Genomic DNA, 21,342 nt, shown 5'->3' on the forward strand with positions numbered 1-21,342 from the left:
CTAAAAGAACACAAGAAATGTAAAGACTGTAAGCTTGACAGGAAAGCCTACAAGGGTGGGAATCAGGTTGGACTCACCCAGTGCCATATCCCCAACCTCCTAGAAGGGGGCCCCAACATACAATAGGTGCTCAAATATTTCTTGAATGAAATATCACATCAACTCCCATGAATATTTCCATCCACCCTAGGATTCCTCCTGGCAGTCACATCAAGCCCATTCTGAAGGGGAGCATAGTGGTTGCCCTCCTCACAGGGCATCACAACCTCACAGTGGTTGTGATACTAAACACAAAAGGCTAACAGTGTACTCTGCACTTGCCTCTTTCCCTTAATTGCCCATTATGTGGGTGCCAGCGGTGATTCATGATGCAAATGTGGCCCCAGAGTCACATGGCCCTGTGTACCACTGCTTCAGAAGTATGTCTGAGCTGCTACAAGAGGCATTTTTTTTTTCTCACTAGTGGAACTGCCAGAGATATGTTTAAATCATTACTTAAAATTCCTTTCTCGACCAAACCTCTTCCCAGAGCTGTTAACAGGAAACAAAATGTGCTGACTCGAGTTTCACTTTGCCTCCTTTCCCCTGCCTTCCCCTTGTGGAGTTCCCAGTGAATCATGAAATGCCTCTGACCAGGTAGCATGGAAAGAAGCAAAGAAAGAAGCCCGGGATCTGTCAAACGTGCAGATGTTAGAGCAGAAAGACCATGTGGCCCAGTTTTGCCAAGGGATGTGACCCTTGAAATAATTGGCGCCTTTTCCAATAAACTATTCATCTTATACCTTCCTGATTGCACTATTCTTGAGCCATTTCTTTTCAAGGAAACCATAATTATTGCTTAGTTGATAAGTTATGATGGAAAGCGGGAAAACACACTCTCATTCTCAGGCCAACTCTTTTAGCACCTACAAAAAAGTGACATGAAGGGATTCTGATGTTGCTTCATTTCTGCAGAAAGATGTTTTTATATTATGTTCTTCTATCAACACAGTAAAGTGTGGATGGCACCTTAAAGCTCTCATCTAGTGCTGGAGTTTCCAAACAGAAGAGCTTGAACAAGAAAATGACTTTGGAAAGGGAAATGAAAGAATGCAATTTCTTTGGGGCTAAGCGCAGGAGGAGAAGCACATGCTTGCCATGACGCGGGCATTCAGCTCTAAGGCAGCCGGAGCCCAGCTGGCAAGGACAAGGGGAAACGGGGCTGGCTACCTTGGTTACGGAAGCTGATGCCTCAGGAGAAACAGGGGAGTCCAGGGCCCAAAATCCACCTAAAGAACCGGGACACATGTGGGTTCAGTTCAGACAGAACTCCATGAATCAGGGTTCAATCCAGCAGTTATGGCTGCATTGTGTCCCCCCAAAAATTCACATGTTGAAGTCCTAACTCCTAGTACTTCAGAATGTGACATTATTTTCATTGCAGATGTAAATAGTGAAGGGTCATTACAGATATGATTAATGAAGATGAGGTCATACTTATATGAGATCATCTAATATGAGGTCATACTGGATTAGGGTGGGTCCCTCAGAAGGAACCACCCCTTCTGACACCTTGATTCCGGACTTCCAGCCTCCAGAACCATGACACAATAGATTTATGTGGGAATTCCCTGGTGGTCCAGTGGTTAGGATCCCACACTTTCACTGCCTAGGGCCCAGGTTCCATCCCTGGTCAGGGAACTAAGATACCACAAGCCACGGCGGAGCCAGCCAAAAAAATGTGTGTGTGTGTGTGTGTGTGTCATTTAAGCCACCCAGTTTGTTGTACTTTGTTACAGCAACCCTAGGAAACTCATACAGTTGGCAATAAGAGTTAGGGAGCAGGAAAAGAATATCTCGAAACAGGGACAACCCTGTTGATGACATATCCTGACCCTTCCTAAGCATTTAAATGGGAATCTCTGAGAGAGAAACTCAAACCATCCTCTGAGACTGAACTCCTTTTATTCTAGGGATATGACACTAAAAGGATGTGAGAAATATAAAGACAACAAGCTAGACAGGGTCAGGAGCCCCGCACACACTAGGGACCCAATAGACAGGACTCTGTTCAATGGCTTCATGCATAGTCAGATCTCAACAAGTGCATGAGTCATGCAGAGGACCAGACACCTCCACACAGTCAGGGGAAAGAGTTGACAAGGAATAGGCAGTGTGTCATGGTTCAACCTCAGAGGTCAGGGTCTGGGGCAGAGCCCCACTCCTAGGGATCCAGAGAATGAGTCAGGGTGAGACAGCACTGTAAGTTTGCTGCAACCTAGAGGGGAGCTCAGGCCTCACCCTGGGACCACCAGGTACAGGGTCCGTCTTGGCAAAATCATTCCAAAGCCCAGAAGCTTGTAAGCTAAGGTTAGGACAAACTATTGGCCCTGATTAAGGACCTGAATCAGGACAAACTGAATTTTGTTCAGGAACTGAACAAAACTGAAACAGCTGCCAAGGGCATCAGTGATGCTGGTGGGAGTGACCGGGGAGAACAGGGGCTAAAGCTGTAGAGCAAGTCAGACCCTGATTATCTATAAGCGGACACATCTGGGTATCCATCCATAGATCAAGAAATAAGAATTGTCAAAACTATATATATTTTTTACATACATTAATCATTTCACAAATACACACATTACAAAGTTGGCATCATATTCTACATGCATTTTTTGTCTCTTTTTCTCAAGAAATTGTGTTGAACTCACCTAAATTCATTCCACTCACATCGCACAGCATACTCCCTTTGAGCTTGGAGTCCATAAACTGTCACCCTCCACTGCCTCATGGCAGGTCTTTTCGTTACATGAACTGCAGGATGCCCTCTCTTGGACACTGTGTTCTTGGCCAATGCCTCTGAATGACGCCTCCATGAAGGCAATGATCACATTCATTTGAAAGTGTTTGTTTACATCTCTGTATCCTCTGATACACAGTAACCAGCTAGGAAGCAGAGGCCATGATTCATCTCTAGATCCTGAAAGCCTAGAACAAGTATGCCCTGATCCATGGTGGGTACACAATAGATGCTGGCTGAGTCAGTTAATATATAGAAGGCTCAAAAGGAAGAGGAGAAAGCATATTTGGTGAGCCAACACTGACTAGCATTTAATTAATTCATGCATTCAACTAGGTGCCAACACTATTCTATGTAGTATATTAGTCATGCTAAGAAAAAATAATAATAGGATTGGCCTCTGCTAGGAGGTACAAAGCAAGTTTCAGGAATGAGGAGGACTGGCTGCTTTTGTGTGAGCTCTTATGTAGGCCTCACTCTGCTTTCTTATTTGCTCACTGAGCAAACTGGGCACAGGTTCCGGGCAATAAGACAACTCCTAGATCACCCATCAGCGAGGATGCCTAACACAATATGAGTTGGCAGTTGTTGACCACTTACCACGAGCTACACATTGTTCTGTATGATTTCTTTTGATTCTTATACAATTGCTATCCCCATTGTACAGATAAGAAAACTGAGGCACAACAAGAGTAAGTAATTTACCCAAGGTCTTATAGCTAAGCTGTGACAGATCTGGAAGTCAAACCCGGCTGATACGAAGCTCTTAGCCACTCCCCAGCACTGTTTGGCCTGAGGGATCCAGGGTGGGCTGAACCTATAGATTACAGGCTTTGGTATTTTCCAGTAATAAAAAATTGAATTCTGAGTGGCTCAACAATGTGGAAGACCCAAAGCTTCCCATATAGGTTACGTGTTAGCAAAGAAAATGCATAAGCCATTGTTGGGACCATCTCTGCCCTTCGGTTCCCAGAGCCTGAGGAAGCCTGACCACTAGGCTCACAGCACCAACACCGCCATGAATCTGGTGACAATGGTCATTCAACAGAAATTCATGAAGCACCTGGCATATGCCAGGCACTCTGCTGGGTGTTGGGGTAGGGGAGTGTCCTTCCACTGAGAAAAACACATTCTGGAGGAAGAAGTATACAGAGAAATTGCCATTATGATCAGAGTGGCAAGTGATTCCACAGGGTTAAGCTCAGGGGCTCATGAGAGCACATCCAGTACCTCAAGCTTGTCCTGATATCTGAACAATGTGCTACCTGAACAATAAGACGCAAGCAAACACAACTGTTGGTGACACCATAAGTAATATTCAACAGCCAGGGGTGACAAGATTAAGACAGGGTAGAATGTGTACCACAGCAGTTGTGAAGGGCTAGTAAAGAGAACGGAGAGGGTAGGTGGTCAGGAGCCACTCAAAATCTCCTCTCTGATCTTTCAGGCAGAATATGACCAAGTTTGAAAGGTAATTAATGAATCAAGCAAAGCCTTCTCTGGCTATTTATCCTACACACCGGCAGCACATCCGCCACCTTCATAATAATCTACAGCTTTGCCACACATTCTGGAAAAAAATCTGTATTATCCCCGTTCCTTTCACTAGTAATACCTGATATCAAATAGCCCTTTAGAGTTTATAAAGGACATTTCACAAGTATTCTAGCACATGATGATCACTGAGCAGAGGGCCACCATTTTACAGACAAGGAAATTAATCTTCAGACAAAGTCTCATAATTGACGAAGGGGGATTTAGACACGTTTTTGACTCCGAGGTGTGTTCCACTGCATCAAGCTGCCATTGTTTACTAAATACTTAACTACGGCGTTAGAATCATAGGTTTAAAAGCATCTATTGAATGCTATTTGCCATTTCACATTAATAGCAGCTGTTGCTACTTAGCAGTTCCTAAGCCCTAAATATTAAGCAAGGCCAGAATGAAGAAGGGCTTTGAAATGATGTTCTATTTGATCCAGTTCTGCAGTAATTGTCAAACTTGTATACACTTTCTTTGGATCCCTATAAAGCTTCTGCAGGATCGCTGCACCTGCAGCTCCAATTTGCAATTTCCTCAGCCCTCCTTTGAAGTTTTTCTTGCCAATTACCTGGTGTTAATAGTAATTAAATATGATTTGCAACTTGAAATGTGGTGCTATCAGTGGAAGTCAGCTGTAGGAATATAAAGTAAAAATTTCAATTGAATTGAAACGTTTCCTTTCATTCACAGTATTTTACAACATTAATACTTTTGTCAAATTGATTTTTGCCTGCTGGAAGTCATTTTTCCAAAGCAATGAACATCTATGGGAAAAAGCTGCCCTTTATGTACTTTTTTTCTTTCTCTCATTGAAAATACTTTGTTTTATTCTTGAAGCAAATCCGCTGCAGTTAATAGAAACTTGATTCTTGTTTATAATCCAAGAGGAAAAAATGCTTTATTTTAAAACTGTACTGAGATAGCTTAAAAAATGATCAGAGGGCACTTTTCCATTGTAGAGGTGGAATGAAATTTCCCTTACTTTATTTCTTGACCCACACCGAAAATAAATTACTATCAAATGTTTTGGCAAGTGTCGGTCATTTTATATACACAAAAATGAATTGATTAAATTGATTTATTGCATTAACATTTCAAACAGATTGTGCCAATCCAACGACCTCTGTGATCCCTTCCAAGTCTGAGATTTTAAGATTCTGAACACGTCAGACAATAGTCAGAAGCTTCCAGCATTTGCAAATTAGAAGAAAAAAAGTCACGTATGGTAGATTTGACAGAATCAGGTCTGTTCTGCCCCCTGTAATGTGTGTGATGACGACTCGCAGGCCTGTCATCTTCAATAAACCATTCATAAACATGATGACTGATTAAAGGAGGTGTGTTGCCATACTGTGCAAATCCACAGTGAAAAGATACAATGCTATCACAGATTCCTTTTATCTTCAAAGATAAAGCTTTAGCTTCCTTGCCCCTTAGAATGATCGTGGCAGCATTAACATTTATTATCCTGTCTTCTTTTTTAAATAATATAATAAGGTAAGACAAAGAAGGGAAAGAACTTGTCTAAAGCCTCAAGGAAGTCATTTATTGAGTCACAAACTACAAGTTCCAGAACTTATGACAGAAAAGCATGGGTATGTATTATTAACCTTCTTATTAATATCAATGAAAACATCATATCAAATCATTAAAACAAGATAGACATAGAGGACTGTGGTCCTAACAACTGAGGATGTGTAACATAGGTGATGGAGAAGTCTTAACCACCAGCAGCAACTAAGCTATTCCCTTCCCTCAAGCCAAAAGAGACCAAAGGGGGAAATAAAAATAAATTAGGCCAGAAAAGACTCTAGATGTCCATAATTTCCCAGGTGTTATTGAAAAGAACAATAGCTTGGAATTACACAAAGCAGGGAGGCTGAACAGCCGGTACACCACTGTAGAGGAAGTGCCCACTGTGATCCTACTAGGAGGCTCCTGACTACTTAGAATCCTGGGAAAGCCAGACACAAGGATCCCACCACCCACCCCCGTCTGGAACCCTGAGTTATCCATTAGGTTGCCTCATCTACCCAAGTAGTCAAGACTGGGAGAGTAAAATTCTGTAGCACTTCAAAAGGAACTTTTGAGCTGGTTATATTATGGTCTGCTCCGTTACCAAATTCTGTCTACGGAGCACCCCCCTCATCTTTATTGCTAACTGTTTGTCCTCCTGGCCTACCTCCCATCCCTGTCACTGGGATTTATCTCCCTAAGTATCCCCTTCATCACTACCACCCCCTGTTATGGGTATTAAATTGTGTCTCCCCAAAAGATACAGCAAGTACCTCAGAATGTGACCTCATTTGGAAATAGGGTTATTGCAGATATAATTAGCTAAGATGAGGTCATACTGGAGTAGGGTGGGGCCTTTAATCCAATATGACTGGCATTCTTATAAGAAGAGAAGACAGAGACAGAAACAAGAAGGGAAAAGACAGCAATGTGATGATGGATGCAGAGACTGGATTGATGGATGAAGCTAATGAACACACATGGTCACCAGCAAATACCAGAAGCTACCGAGGCAGGAAAGGATTCTCCCCTATAGGTTTCAGAATCAGCATGGCTCTGCCGACACCTTGATTTCAGATTTCTAGCCTCCAGAACTGTGAGACAGTATGTTTCTGTTGCTTTCAGCCACCCAGTTCATGGTGTTTTGTATGGCAGCCCTAATACACCCCCTCTCAAGGACATTCCTTGATTCTCTGCCACTGTACCACACACTCCCAGCTGTGCCCTCTGGCACAGTTCCTGTTCTCTTATGAATATCTGCTCAATAACCTTGACTTCTTCCTCAAGAACTCCTACCATCGCCTATCATGGAAAACTTCAAAGAAGACTGAGAGCCCTCCCATGGCCACAAACCCATCAAGAGAAGAGAAAAGAGAATACTCTGCCCTATTCTTAGCTTTCCCTTACTAAGTCTAGCCCATTATTCCCAAATCTTCATTTTTTTTCATTTATACTAATTTTATTTTTCCAGCTTTTTTGAGGTATAATTGACAAATAAAACTTGTATATATTTAAGGTGTACAACATGATGTCCTGATATATGTACACACTGTGAAATAACTACCCACAATCAAGCTAATTCATATCTCCATCATCTCACATAGTTGTGTGTGTGTGTGTGTGTGTGTGTGTGTGTGTAGTGAGAACACTTGAGATCAACTCTTAGCAAATTTCAAGTATACAGTACAGTTTTACTAACTATAGTTACCATTCTGTACATTAGATCTTCAGAATTTATTCATCCTGTTTACCTGAAAGTTTATTTCCTTTGGCTGACGTCTTCCCATTTCTCCTACCACCCCCCACCAGCTCCTAGCAACCACCATTCTACACTCTGCTTTCATGAGTTTGACTTTTTAAAATTCTACCTATAAGTGAGAGCACATATAAGTGACAGCATGCAGTATTTATCTTTCTGTGTCTGGTTTATTTCACTTAGCATAATGTCCTTCAGGTTCATCCATGTTGTCACAAGTGGCAGGATTTCCTTCTTTTTTAAGGCTAAATAATATCCCATTTTACATATATTTTCTTTATCCATTCATCCATCAATGGACTCAGTTTGTTTCCATATCTTGGTTATTGTAAATAATGCTACAATGAACACAAGAGTGCAGACATCTCTTCAAGATATTGATTTCATTTTCTTTGGACATATACTTAGAAGTGGAATCACTGGATCATGTGGTAGTTCTATTTTTAATTTTTGAGGAAACTCCATATTATCTTCCATAATGACTGTACCAATCTACACTCCTATCAACTGTGTGCAAGGGTTCCCTTTCCTTTACATTCTCACCAATGCTTGTCATCCCATACCTTTATGTAAAGTTTCTTCCCAAGAGTGTATCTTCCACCCCCTTTAAGTCACACTCTACTACATGTTCTACCTCAGCAATTACACTTCCCACCTCAATTATCAATTTGAATGAGTTTCAGATCTATAGCTCAATTCCTGCCTTGGCTTTAGATCAATGTTCTTTGCTGCTCTTCTCTACAAAGGTATGTACCAGTACTCACAGTTTATTGGGTTCATAACCAAACTATGCTTCCCACCCCAAACCAAACTTTCCACTTCACTGTCTCTTTTCTGTTCATGGCACTTGCATTTTCCCAATTGCCCAGGTTCAGAATTTCAAGCTTAATTTTTTTCTTCCCTTCGAGCTCTAATTCCAATCAATTGCTAAGTTCCAGAGACTCCACCTCCAAGTGCCTCTCAAGTCTGTTCCCTCTTCCACTTCTATTACCACTACCCCATGTGAGGCTAAGACTGATACTACAGAGGCCTCTCAACTGGTCTCCCCATCTTTCACTTCTCATTAGCAAAGTCTTAAATACATATCCTAGTAGACCGCTCTCTCCTCGGTAGTTTCCTCCACTGTCTAGAAAATAAAGGATAAAGTTACTATCCTATGAGGTAAAGTACTCACCTATGTGTCCTTGTCACAAAGCCTTCCAGTTTTGTCTTCCATACCTCACTACACAAACTATGATCCAGTCAAATTGTGCTATTTGTTGATCCCAAATATTTTTCTTTTGACTTCTCCAATAAAAATGCTATAGTCAAGGGGCTGAGATTATAACAGCTAGGATATCAAGGGGTTATTTGTCTTATTTTATCGAATAATTCCTGTCCCTCTCTCCCTGAGAAGGATCCTGACCAGAGAAGAGACATCACTGGCATCTGTGTTCATGACCATCATTCACTCATAAATTTCGTTCTCCAAGACTCACAAAGGACACTTCCCCAAGTCTCAGATTTTGTTAAAATGAAAAACGTTCTAATCAAACCGTACAGGCATTGTACCACTAAACAGATTTTCCTTTCACTATCATTCCATTATGATCTGTCAGAATTAATCAGAGACAAAACATAGGAAGCCTCAATTTACACTGAAATTTCTTAGCAATCAACGTTCTTGAAGAGAGAAATCCTGAACAGAGTACAGGAAAATTTAGAAGAGTCAGGAAAATATACAATTTCATTAACAGGCAGACACTCCAAAAAATGAATGTATACACCTCCTTCTCAGTCAAGAGACTAAGATTTTTTAAAACACTAGTAACACAGTGACAGAGATGTCATCAATGTTGTAGTAAGAGGAGAAAATATTATAGAACTAATGAATTTTCATTAGAGGCATCAGATCCTTTCAGAATGGGTTAAGTTGCTACCCTATGCCATTCCCATTAATATCATTGTCATGTAAAAGGTTTCATTTTCAGCTATTTTTGTTCTGGATAAAATCTTTGTCATTAAAATGAGGGATGATTTTGTTATTTAATATATTCCATGGCATACTCTAGTGTGGTACTAATTTGGCCTTTTCAGTATTCTGCATATTAATTGACAACCCAGCCCTCCTCCATTCCCCAGATAAGTGAGAACTGAAATAGAATGGACAGCCAATCACGTCACAGAATACTGAAAGGATCAACACAGAAGAAACAGGTTGCTCTATCAGGAGCATCCTACACAAGGCCCTAAAATTATTTTCTCCCATACTAATGACTAAGATAGAGACAGCAATAATTAATGGTACTATCTGAATCCTTTTAGGTGACAGTTACCTAAGAAGAGCAATGCTCCTTAAAAGTGAAAACGAAATATTTCTTTTTTAGTAAGAAGAGTAAAACTGAGATCTCACTTAACTTCTAGAACAATGCATTTTATCAGATGCTTCAACAATTGGCAAATCATGTCCTGTACTGAATTTTTCATAGTAATCTGTTTCGTGCACACAAAATGTGCCCTATACTTGAGAATGTACAGGATCACTGCAGAAAACTTCTCATTTCAATACATACTCTATTAGTTTCCTTCTGTCATTGAATTACCACTTTGGTGAGAACCGACATCAGCTGCTTAAATAATGCATTGACCCTGCTTTCAGAAGCTATTGTTTTCATTCGAGTGGGCATTTCTCCTAAGGATAAACTTGGGATTCTTTTCCAAGAAGGTAATGTAATTTACCATCATTTAAAGTTCAATTCAATGTTTTGAATCATCTTTATAGCAGTAGTGATATAATTTAAAATTCCAAACAGCACAGATTATGGCATCATGGATATTTACAACAGGAATGAATAGCTGTCCCTTAAATAAATTAAGCCAATCTTTCCAACAAAACCAGGTCTTTTCTACATTTTCTGTAACAGCATAGCACTGGAACAAATGCTAAACACACCAAATATTATGTATAATAAGTTTCCATGTTCTGTTACATGCAGAAGAACAGATCGCAGGCATCTACAAGTGTTTCAAGAGAAAACCTTATTCCAATAACTTTGTCTTTGCTAATTAGAGAATAAGCCCAAATCACTCCCATGGTCTTTTCCTGCATTGAAGCTTCTAAGAAAAACAATAAATTACCAATATAATTTCCTGCAAGTTCAAAATTACTCAAAAACAGCTAAAGGACACTTTAAATTTTCGACAAAACATTGTTGTTACTTTTATAGAAAAATATGCAAATTTTATTCAGTAATTCTTAGTAAGAACAATAGCATTTGTTAAGTAATGGTAACATGTCTCCTTTCATCCACAAAGTTATACTGTTGACCAGTCAGCAATAACATTTATGCCCTAAGTTGTTTTTGTTTTCTGGTTTTTCCACGTAATGTAAGCCTCATGGCTAAATATACACGTAGTAAAATGCCTACAGAGATTTGGATGAGAACCTTGAAAAAACCCGGGACAGGGTTCACGAGCACCCTGTTTTAACCAAGTTTTCACATTTTGCCCTTAATCCCACTGTAAGCTTCAGAGTTTGAGGTAAGAATAAAAATTCAAAAAGTGAAATATGAGAATAAGAATATCGCTTATGTATAGCCTTGGGGGCTACTTCAGTATTATTTTAAGATGATTACCAGTCTTAATTCCCTCTAGTGTTGGATGTTAAATTCCACTGCCTTTTAAAAAAAATTTAATGACTTGCTAATGTAAACCTCCATCTAGAACAATCAAATAGTATGTCACTTATTCAAATTTACAGTGGCTCTAATGTGCCAGCAAACTCCCCCGTCAAAACAGACAGCTTTAAAAAATGTTCGCCTGAGTCAGGAGCTCTAATTCCTAAATTAGCACCAAAGTGTCACCTTGATAGACCAAGAACAACAAAATCATTTATAATAAACCCAGCTTCCCCCTAGAGTGGACAGCCTAGGTCATGTATCTCTAGGAGCTCTAATTATCCCATACAGATCAGAGAGCTCTTGGGGGTGCTCAGACTTCTGCAACCTGTCATCTCCAAATGCAATAATCTGATAAATACATGCTTACCAATCTCCCGCGAGATGTGCGTGAAGGCCTCCACACCGCTCTCTCCGTAGTTGCCCTCAGAAGCCAGTGTTGACACATAATTCCATCCCAGTGCCGTCACAATGTCCACCATGGCTTGCGCTTGGTAGGAGTCAGGGGGGACCACCCGAGAGAAGAAGTCATACCTGGTGTTATCACTTAGCTCTGGGGCTGTGGATGCATAGCTGATTTGAGGTATCTGCAAAACAAATGACAGGTCATTTCAACCCATGAGGAATGCTGTCAAATGATGGATTGTCACACAGGAGACTAAATAGCCAAAGCTATACCAGAAACCTAGACAGATCAGCCTGCAGCCAAAATATGGTTTCATGACCACCAACTTAATTAGAAGGTATTTTATAAGGGTCTGTGGACTCACTTTCTTTCAAAGCACATTTCTAAACAGTATGAAAGAATTTAGTTTTGGTTCAGGTCCCATTGTTTCAGAAGCCAAAGCAAAGCATTTGTGCTTTTTGTTTTTGTTGCTTTTTTATTCTGTACATGATAAGTTCTGGTGTGGAAATGAGGCAGAAATGAACATGAAATGTACATACATGCTTCAGAAAAAGTCACCTCTGAAATCATCTTTGGCTTTAGGACATAAAGGCTACATAATAATGAACAGAGAATTTAACATGAGACTATTTTTATACTTGATACCATTTCAGTCTTAAGATTATATTTTTGGTTAAGTATTTTAAATATATAGTTTTGCAAGGCTAGCCACTGCTTATTGATATAATCACTACATACCACAATAAGATTTGGGAATAGCTAACCACGTATCTTTTAATTATAACATCTTTCCAGCCTTCCAACCCTCAAAAAAAAAAATCACAAAACAGGAATCCATACCATAATTGCTTTAGGAAAAGAGACTATTTTCTGACATAAAAAGGGTGAATTGCTAGAAAATATTCAAAATTAGAGATCGTATGTCATTTCTCCTAAATAAATTCAAGCTGAGGAACAAATTAACTGCACACCATAAATCTACCCCTAAAAATATTTGAAATACAATATTCACTCGTATAAACAAGTGAAGATTCTTACTCTACCAGTGAAAAGTGCTAGGATAGAAGAATACAGGGACGTTAAAGAAGCATGGCAGAAGGACATGCAGGCTAGACGGAGCACAGAAGATGCAGGAAATCTGACAAATAGGCCAGGAAGGATATTTCAGCCACACGAAACTGCATGTCCAAGGCCATAGAGTCAAGAAAGGGCATGGTGGGACTTCCCTGGCCGTCCAGTGGTTAAGACTTCGCCTTCCAATGCAGGGGGTGAGGGTTCGATCCCTGGTGGGAGAGCTAAGATCCTACATTCCTTGCAGCCAAAAAACCAAAACATAAAACAGAAGCAATATTGTAACAAATTTAATAAAGACTTTAAAAATGGTCCACATCAAAAAAAAAAAAGAAAGAAAGAAAGAAAGGGCATGGTATTGCAGCATTTCACGTGGTAGGAATGCAGGATACCAAGGGAGGAATGTCAGGAAGTAAAATTGCAAAGCTAGACAGACACCAGAGGATGAAGGGCTAGTCAGGTATGACAAGGAGTGTGGATTTTATTACCAAGGCTATGGGGAAGCACAGCATGATTGTAACCAAGGGAATGGCATAATCAAATTCTTGTTTTAGAAAGATCACATTGGCAGCAGTGGGGAGAGTAGCAACCCTCAAATTTCAGTGTCCACCTGGGCAGCCCCATTCCCAAAGGTTCTGACTTAGTACGTCTAGAGATCTAGGAATCTGCATTTTAATATGCCCTCCAGAAGAATCTGATGCAGGTGGACCCACACTATGCTTAGAGATAAACTGAATTAAAGGGAAGCCATACTAGATGCAGGACAACCAGTTAGAAAACTACTACAGAAATCTATGTAAGAAAGTATAAAAACTGAAATAAGGCAGTGGCAGGTGGAAAAAAAGAAGGGTGTAGAACCTGTAAGTATCTAAAAGACAAGGAAAGGTGTAAGAAAAATGTGTAATGACTCTCAGTTCTATGGCTTTGGTATCTGAGTAGACGATGTTTGCTATTTAACAAGACAGAAAAACAAGAGGAGATTCGGAAGACAAAAATGATGTGTTCAATTTTTGATTTGTTTCTTTTGAGGTTCCTGTGAGATGAATGAAAACAACTAAAAAGTGGGCAATGATATTGTGGGATCTGGAGTTTAGGAGATGTGCATCTCATTACTCCTCTGCTGCCTTGCTGTGGTGTGAAAGTTCAGAGGTCAAAATGATTCCACGATGCGCTAACTCAGGTTGCTTGGTTGAAGATGCAGGTTTGACTTGTACATAAAACCATTAATTCTGCTCTCCATCAGATTCTGCAGCTAATGTCAGTGCTCTGATGTCAAAGAAGCTGCCGTTCCATCTTCCCACACAAGGCTACACACTCTGGGATCCAACCATCACCCACCACTCCCTGGCCAGATGATTCCCAAGGCACAAGGAGGTTTTGACTCTCATCTTGACACCTTTATAAACCCTCAACATCTGTATCTAAACCTTTCTTAGGTCTAGAGAGTCCTACTCCGTATTGGTAGCCAGTGAAGTGACATTGAACATCCTAAGATATAAAAGCCTCCTTGCCCGGGAAAGAGAAGTAAAAGAATGTGCTTGGAGCTCTCCAGGGTGCTGCAGGATTTGTTCCGCTTCTGTGTAACCTGTGTCTATCTATATTGCCTACAAAAAATGATTTAGCCTATTTCACACCCAATTCTTCTGGTAGGACCAAAATAACTTGCCTGTTAACATTGTGGGATCATGAAAACTAGTCTTGACCTGCCTCCTTTTTGCCCTTTTGCTTTCTCTGCCAGATACACCAGCCATCTCTTGATAGACTGTCCCCTTGATTAGGCTTTGTGTCTTTGTAGCACATAACTACTTAGCAAGGACACCAGTCCAAATCTCTAACCACACACCAAATCTTGGATTTTTTTGCCTTTTCTTGCTTGCTTCTAGAGGACCTGGGAAAGAGACAATGGATGATTCAGTGAGGTCTACACTTTACTAGGTAAAACTTTCCTAAAGATCCAGAGCATGTTCATTTCTATGTTCTAATGAAAAAGATCCATGAGCCTGACCTTCATTTTGGAAGGGATTCTGTGTGTGTGTGTGTGTGTGTGTGTGTGTGTGTGTGTGTGTGTGTGTGTGTGTGTGTGTGTGTGTGTGTGTGTGTGTGTAGGAGGGGATGGGGAGCATTCTATAGCAAATTCTACGGCACTATACCATTTCCTTGTCTTATTTGGATGTATAATAATCCTCCCACTTCCTCAGCTGCCCAGAGTCTAGCAGGAAAATGCCCTACACAGCCCCCACCCTGCTTATAATAATGAGCCACCTTTTTCTAAAAATGAGCACAAAGTGTGAAAATTTAGTGTTTGAAACAAAAACTAATTATCTCAAATTACTACCTTCAGTCAGTCACTTTCAGGGCTGTTTAATTAGCAGTCAGCGTCATGTGTAGGATTAATTAAACAGGTGTAAAGTGTATATAAAATAAAAGTGCAGATAAGAAATGATTGTTTGAATAATTAGGTAAAGGACTTTCTCCGCAGAGTCTTGGAGAGTTTTCTCTTTGCGGATCAATGTGTGGAAAAGTAATGTGAGAGTATGTGTTTGTATTTTCATTTGTTCAGTTCTTGCTATGTCTCTGCCTACAATAATAGACGCCAGGGTATACTGAGCATATTTCAAGGCTTTTCAAATTGTCATGGAGTCGCATCTCATTTTTAGTTTATTGTGGTCGACCCCTAAGCATTGGCTCATTAAGTATTTTAATTTCTGTGTTGGCATCCCCAATATTTCCACTACCCTCAAATTAAACCCCTACTGGCAACGAAAGTGGGAATTTTTTTAAAACCTGGAATGTTTCTTTTTCTTTTCCCTACACTGAATCCATCCTAACTAATCCCTTCACCCTAGAGGTTTCAGCTACCAGAAACAAAAACAACAATAAAAAAAAATGTAGTGGATGGGGCATAGAAGTAAAGAGGGAAATGAGAGGGAAAAGGAGAGTGTACCAAGAAAAGAGGTGTTAAGGAATGCATTCTGCATCAGCTCATCCTTTGTAAGATGCCACATCCTTTATAAGCCTCTGTTAAGTCCCACTTGCCCGTTCAAAGGATAATATCCCAACACTTCAGTCTGGCTCCTGAAGCCCTGGTGTCAGATTCTGTCCCATCCTCCTTCCCAACTTCAAGCCTTTGCTGTCATACCCTGATGGCACCTTACATCCCTGCCCATGCTGTTCTCTGTGTAGAGAGACCCCTCTCCTCCACCTGGTGATCTTCTGCACAAATGCAATATCCAGCTCAAAAGTTTGGGATTGACATATACACACTACTGCATATAAAACAACCAACAAGGACCTACTGTATAGCACAGGGAACTCTATACTGTATATTTTGTAATAACCTATAAGGGAAAAGAATCTGAAAAAGAATAGATACATATATGTATAACTGAATCACTTTGCTGTACACCTGAAACTAACACAATATTGTAAATAAACTGTACTTCAATCCATCCATCCATCCATCCATTTATCCATCCATCCATCCATCCCCTCCTCCCTGGGAAGCTTTCACTAATGCTTTCAGGCAGAGCTGTCTTTTGTTGCCCCTTGTCCCACAGCCTCCATCATCTGCCATTATAACCACAATTGTGTGCTGGCATAGGAGCCCCTCAGGGACAAAGTCCCTGTTGATTTATTTGGTGTCACCAGCACCTAATAGCGCAAGTGCTCAATGAATGTTTGGAGGCAATTAATTACTCAAACTGCGGCAGGAATTTTGATACAGCCTCTTCCCCATGGCCCCCTACCCTACATTCCACCAAAATGTCATGTGGGCTCTTCTCCATTTGTCGCTCTCGATCTTCTCCATCCTGCTGTATGTCCTAGGAGGTTGCTTTGTGACTGTCTCACCTGGGCTCCCTCACTTCAGGCTTTCAGTTGAATTTGGCCAGTGGGAGGCACCTACAGAAGATGTGAGGGGAGGAGAAGACAGAAGGGAGTAGTGAAGTCCCCATCTCCTTCCCCCACCACAGCCCTCACTCCGTGTTTCTCTACCTGAGTCCTCATCCGTGGCTGAGGCCCTCACCAGGTTCCCATGATGAGTCACTGCCCATGGCCCTTCAGGTCTTCCCACGGTTGCTAGTTCCTGAGTTCCCCCCATCTCAGGTTTGGGACTTTAACTGTGCCCACGCCTTATAAATGGTCCTTTTATTCACCTCTCTTCTATTATCCCGTGAGTGTGCCGGAACCCTACCAGTCCACCCGCTCTTCCAGGTCTCTGTAGAAGGGACATCTGCTGCCCCGCCTCCACACCCTCAGCCCTGCCCTAACCTCCTAGCTCTTCTCCATCCACTTTCCCTCCCAAGCCTCCTCCATCACTGTCCTTACAGGATGTTTTCCTTCCCTTTCTTGGTTCAGTGCCTTAAGGCATCAAATTGCACCATTTGGAAACACCTGTCATTTTGCTTTTTTTTTTTTCCATTTCTTCTTTTCCTTGTGCTGAGGTTTCATAAGAATATGATGTGTGCTTAAAATACGGCCAATTTCCATTACCCAAATAAAGCATATCTGAGGCAATTGCACGACTCAAGATACCCATCACCATACCCTGCTTTAAAAATTGCTTGAGCTTCCACTTTTCTGATAATTGTTTTGTTTAGAAAAACAACCCTCTCCTTCTCCCACTATATTTTCACTTCAGCCTATAAAAGAAGAGATTCCTACCCTCAACCTCACCCCTCTTGGGGAGTTCCAGAATGCATGTTTCCTACCTAGACCTCCTCCTCTTATTTATTCTCCCAAAGGGGAGGGGAAACTGAATGAGAGGTCAGAGTTCTGTGCTTACTGGGCAAGAGTGGATAATGCTCTGCCTTCATTCTCTGACCTGCCCACACACAGCCCAGGCTTATTTCTTTTCCCTGTGTGGTAAGAGGAACAGGTAGGGTCTCCTTTCTTGGGGCAGAAGTCCACCGCTTTCCATATTCTACTGACAACAGGTGCGTGAGAGAGCATGAAGTCCATGCCGCTGATTGAATAAGAGACGTCAAGTCTTCTGTGCAGGCAGAAGCGGGTCCCAAGTCTGCGATGTGATGTAGGAGTGGGAGGCCCCATTTTGGCCTCAAGTCCACGCTGGATCCTTTCCAATCCAGCCATGTGTCTGGGAAGTTATCTGGTGTTTGCCCAGCTCTTAATAAAACTAATTACTTGATCTACATTAGCCAGGTATTCTGTGAATCTTGGACTGACATACTCTAATATATTCCAAAAGTTTAACTTAGATGTCAACTTAGTTCTATTTCAAAAGAAATTCACGTACAGTTTCTTAGCTATTTTGTTAAAGATAAAAACAAACATATATATATATATATTTTTTTTTTCTTTTTAAATCGTAGTTAGCAGATATTATTGTCCTCCAGTGTCTGTTTTCTACTTCTTCCAGATAGAACCCCAGACTTTTACCTAGGGCTTGGCCACTTAGAAGAAAACTACACTTCCCAGGCTTCTTTGCAGTTATGATCATTAGTATAGCGGTGAGTGTAACTTCTGAAAACACGTCCTTAAAGGGAGACAGCAGGCCTTTCTCATGCCCCTCCCCCTTTCCTACTGGCCAGAACTCAGACATAATCTAACATTCAGTTAGTCATCTCAGGCCATGCTGTAAGGATGGTAGAACAAAACAGCACGCCCCGACCTAGTCCAACCCACTGTGGTATCTGGATTTCTGAAACCACCTGATGGTCTTCCAGCTTCCATTCCTGTCCCTCTCAAATCCATTCTACACCAGCAACCAAACTGATCTTAAACAAAATAATAATAATCAGGTAATATCAAAATCTTGCTGAAAGCCCTTCAGTCATTTCCCCAGTAATCTTAAAATAAAGCCTAACACTCTTTCCACAGGACCCTGCAATTCAACATCTGACCTCTTTTCCCCTTGCTAACCTGACTCAGTGGACTGGCTTCCTTTCTGTTCCCTGGCCCAGCCAAGCCCTATTTCTTCCCCAAGCCTCATGCCCACTGCTTCAAACACTTTCTAGACAGAGCTGAGAGTGCTTACAGCTTCCTCAGGTAGACTGTGTCTCTCCCTGTTGAAGTCACTGAATCTAACTCCACATGACTGACAGGGTGAGATGGGATGTTACTGAGATGCAAAGGGGCCGTGAGGCTTTTACCACCCTAAATACTCTTTCATGGCCCAAGAAGATTACAATTCCACCCCAGGTGCCTCTTTAAAGTTATCTACTGTTTGCACATTAAAATACTATGTTAAGTTTGAAACTTTCCACGTCTGCTTAAAATGACATGAATCCCGGGCTTCCCTGGTGGCGCAGTGGTTGGGAGTCCGCCTGCCAATGCAGGGGACACAGGTTTGTGCCCCAGTCTGGGAAGATCCCACATGCCATGGAGCGGCTGGGCCCGTGAGCCATGGCCGCTGAGCCTGCGTGTCCGGAGCCTGTGCTCTGCAACGGGAGAGGCCACAACAGTGAGAGGCCCACATACCGCAAAAAAAAAAAAAATGACATGAATCCCATGTCCATTTTCCACAGTTTCTGGTTTGCCAAGGATCCCATAGGAAGCCAAGACACCCCTGACAAGCAATGAGCCCTAAAGCACAGCTTAGAGGAAGCCCCTGAGGATCATAGGAAATGTAAGCCTTCCTGCAAGAAACTCACATACATCTGAAGACAGATTTGCAGACAGAAGACAATTTAAGACCTGAGTCACACACATCTTCACCATCAATTCCTACTAAAAAGGTTTTTGTGCTTTTTCATCTCTACAAACAACCTCATCCATTGATTGTCGACCTTAATGGTAGAAGAGGTTGGCGGGTTGGGTTCTTGGTGCCGTTCAATAGCATCATTGGTTTTCTCCAGTGAAAGACCAGCTTGAAGCCATGCTCTTCCTCAGGGGGTAGTGCTTGTCTGAGCACTTCTTCAGTGATGCTGGCCTTAGCAACAGCAGCCATCGCTATGATAGCTTCCTGCCACCTGGTCTTGGGATGGATTTGTTTTCACTGCAGAACCAGGTCCAGAAAAGCATAATGATTACAGCCATTAACTTTGTCTTTTCAGATTTGACTGCTCTCTGGTATGAAAACTACTAGTTGCTTGCGGCAAAACGTGAGTATTTAATTAGAAATTGGATAAAAATGAGGAGTTGGGGCTAGAAGTCAATGTTCAGCACTGACCTTCCCCTCCTCACACTACCCTGAGCTTTCATGCTCCTCTCAGATTCATGAAAATGGAATGAGGAGAGGGAAAAGGAGAAAGGAACGTGGAGCCAAAGCGTGAAGTAATAAGAAGAGTGATGACTATCCTGAATTTGTTTCTGAAGTACTATTCCCCTCCCAAACCAGGACCTGCTCAAAGAAATCCACAGAGTGGACAGAGAGTAAGTTTCCTGTTTGTACAAGTTAATGCCCAATGTGAAATTAGTCCATGACTCTCTTCTCAGTTGAATTCCCACCGTTGATTCAGAGAAGGACCCAAGTTTTTGTGTTTTGATGCTTTGTGGGGTTTAGCAAAAGAAAAGGAGAGGTGGTCTATTGAAACGGGAAATTGTGGAGGCCACGGAGAGAATGATTTCATTGTACTGTAATGTTATCCTTCTCCGCAACATCAGCTCATCCAGAGAAAGCAACATCTAATTATACACGCACAGTGAAAGGGCCTGTGGTCAGTGAACACAACTAAGTATAGAGCGATGGTTAGTACATTTAAGGTCATAAGTGCAATTCTATTATGAGCCAGGATACAGACCTTACCTCTCACCAGAAACTTCCTTCTCACAAATGCACAGCACCCATAACAGAGCCAACCAGAGAAGGATGAGACAAGGTCAATCCATTCTCACTAGTAGATAAATAATTCAAAGATGGTTTGCTGCTGATGGTGAATCTGAAATTTCAGAGGCAAATATGAAGAACACGAAGTCATAGGAGGCACACTTTCTTCAAAATATGAATAATGCATTTCTGTACATATGTATGTATGCCTGAAAGTAGACGTATATGTTACACCACAATGTCATCTCTTGGTTTCACATGATCCACTTGGATGTATTCTACTGAGTTTTAAAAGGGTGCATTTATCACCACTTGTTCAAGGGTATTGTATGAGTCTGGGAAACGAAGAAAACTCAGGGGAGAAAACTCCCCTGAGTTACCTGAATTCAAGGGCACTCTTGAATTCAGGTAACTCAGGGGAGTTAATAAGGGGACTATTTTCAAGGCAGGGGCAGTATAGAGGGAGTGACAGTGGAAAGCCATAGTCAAGTAGAGTCAAAAGGGGTCAGTTGGGGCTTCCCTGGTGGTGCAATGGTTGAGAGTCCGCCTGCCAATGCAGGGGACATGGGTTCGTGCCCCGGTCCGGGAGGATCCCACATGCCACGGAATGGCTGGGCCTGTGAGCCATGGCCGCTGAGCCTGCGTGTCCAGAGCCTGTGCTCCGCAACGGGGAGAGGCCACAACAGTGAGAGTCCCGCGCACCGAAAAAAAAAAAAGCGGGGGGGGGGGTCAGTTGCCACCCCTGTGCCCTAAGAACCAGAGGAAGGAGCAGTTACAGAAACCAGAAGGGGTCACGGACAGAAACCATTTGAGAGAAGCAGTGACCACCCACCCCCACCAGAGGGAGGCACACAGCCACCCCCTGGCAACACTACAGGGTGGGAGCCAGG

General features: G+C 41.8%; 1 protein-coding gene across 3 annotated transcripts in view; it reads right to left on the reverse strand.

Annotated features, from left to right (window-relative positions):
- Window positions 1–21,342, reverse strand: part of GRM8 (glutamate metabotropic receptor 8) — a gene marked incomplete at both ends in the record, with an annotated part of 765,994 nt that overhangs the window by 622,666 nt on the left and 121,986 nt on the right. For all 3 annotated transcript variants that reach the window (XM_082632937.1, XM_082632938.1, XM_082632936.1), the window contains one exon: window positions 11,620–11,836. In XM_082632937.1, the coding sequence (XP_082489063.1) occupies window positions 11,620–11,836 (217 nt within the window). The remainder of the gene's footprint in view (window positions 1–11,619; window positions 11,837–21,342) is intronic.

The sequence above is a fragment of the Mesoplodon mirus genome (genome assembly GCF_964341445.2).
Source record: "Mesoplodon mirus genome assembly, chromosome: 9".
NCBI classification, from domain to species: domain Eukaryota; kingdom Metazoa; phylum Chordata; class Mammalia; order Artiodactyla; family Ziphiidae; genus Mesoplodon; species Mesoplodon mirus.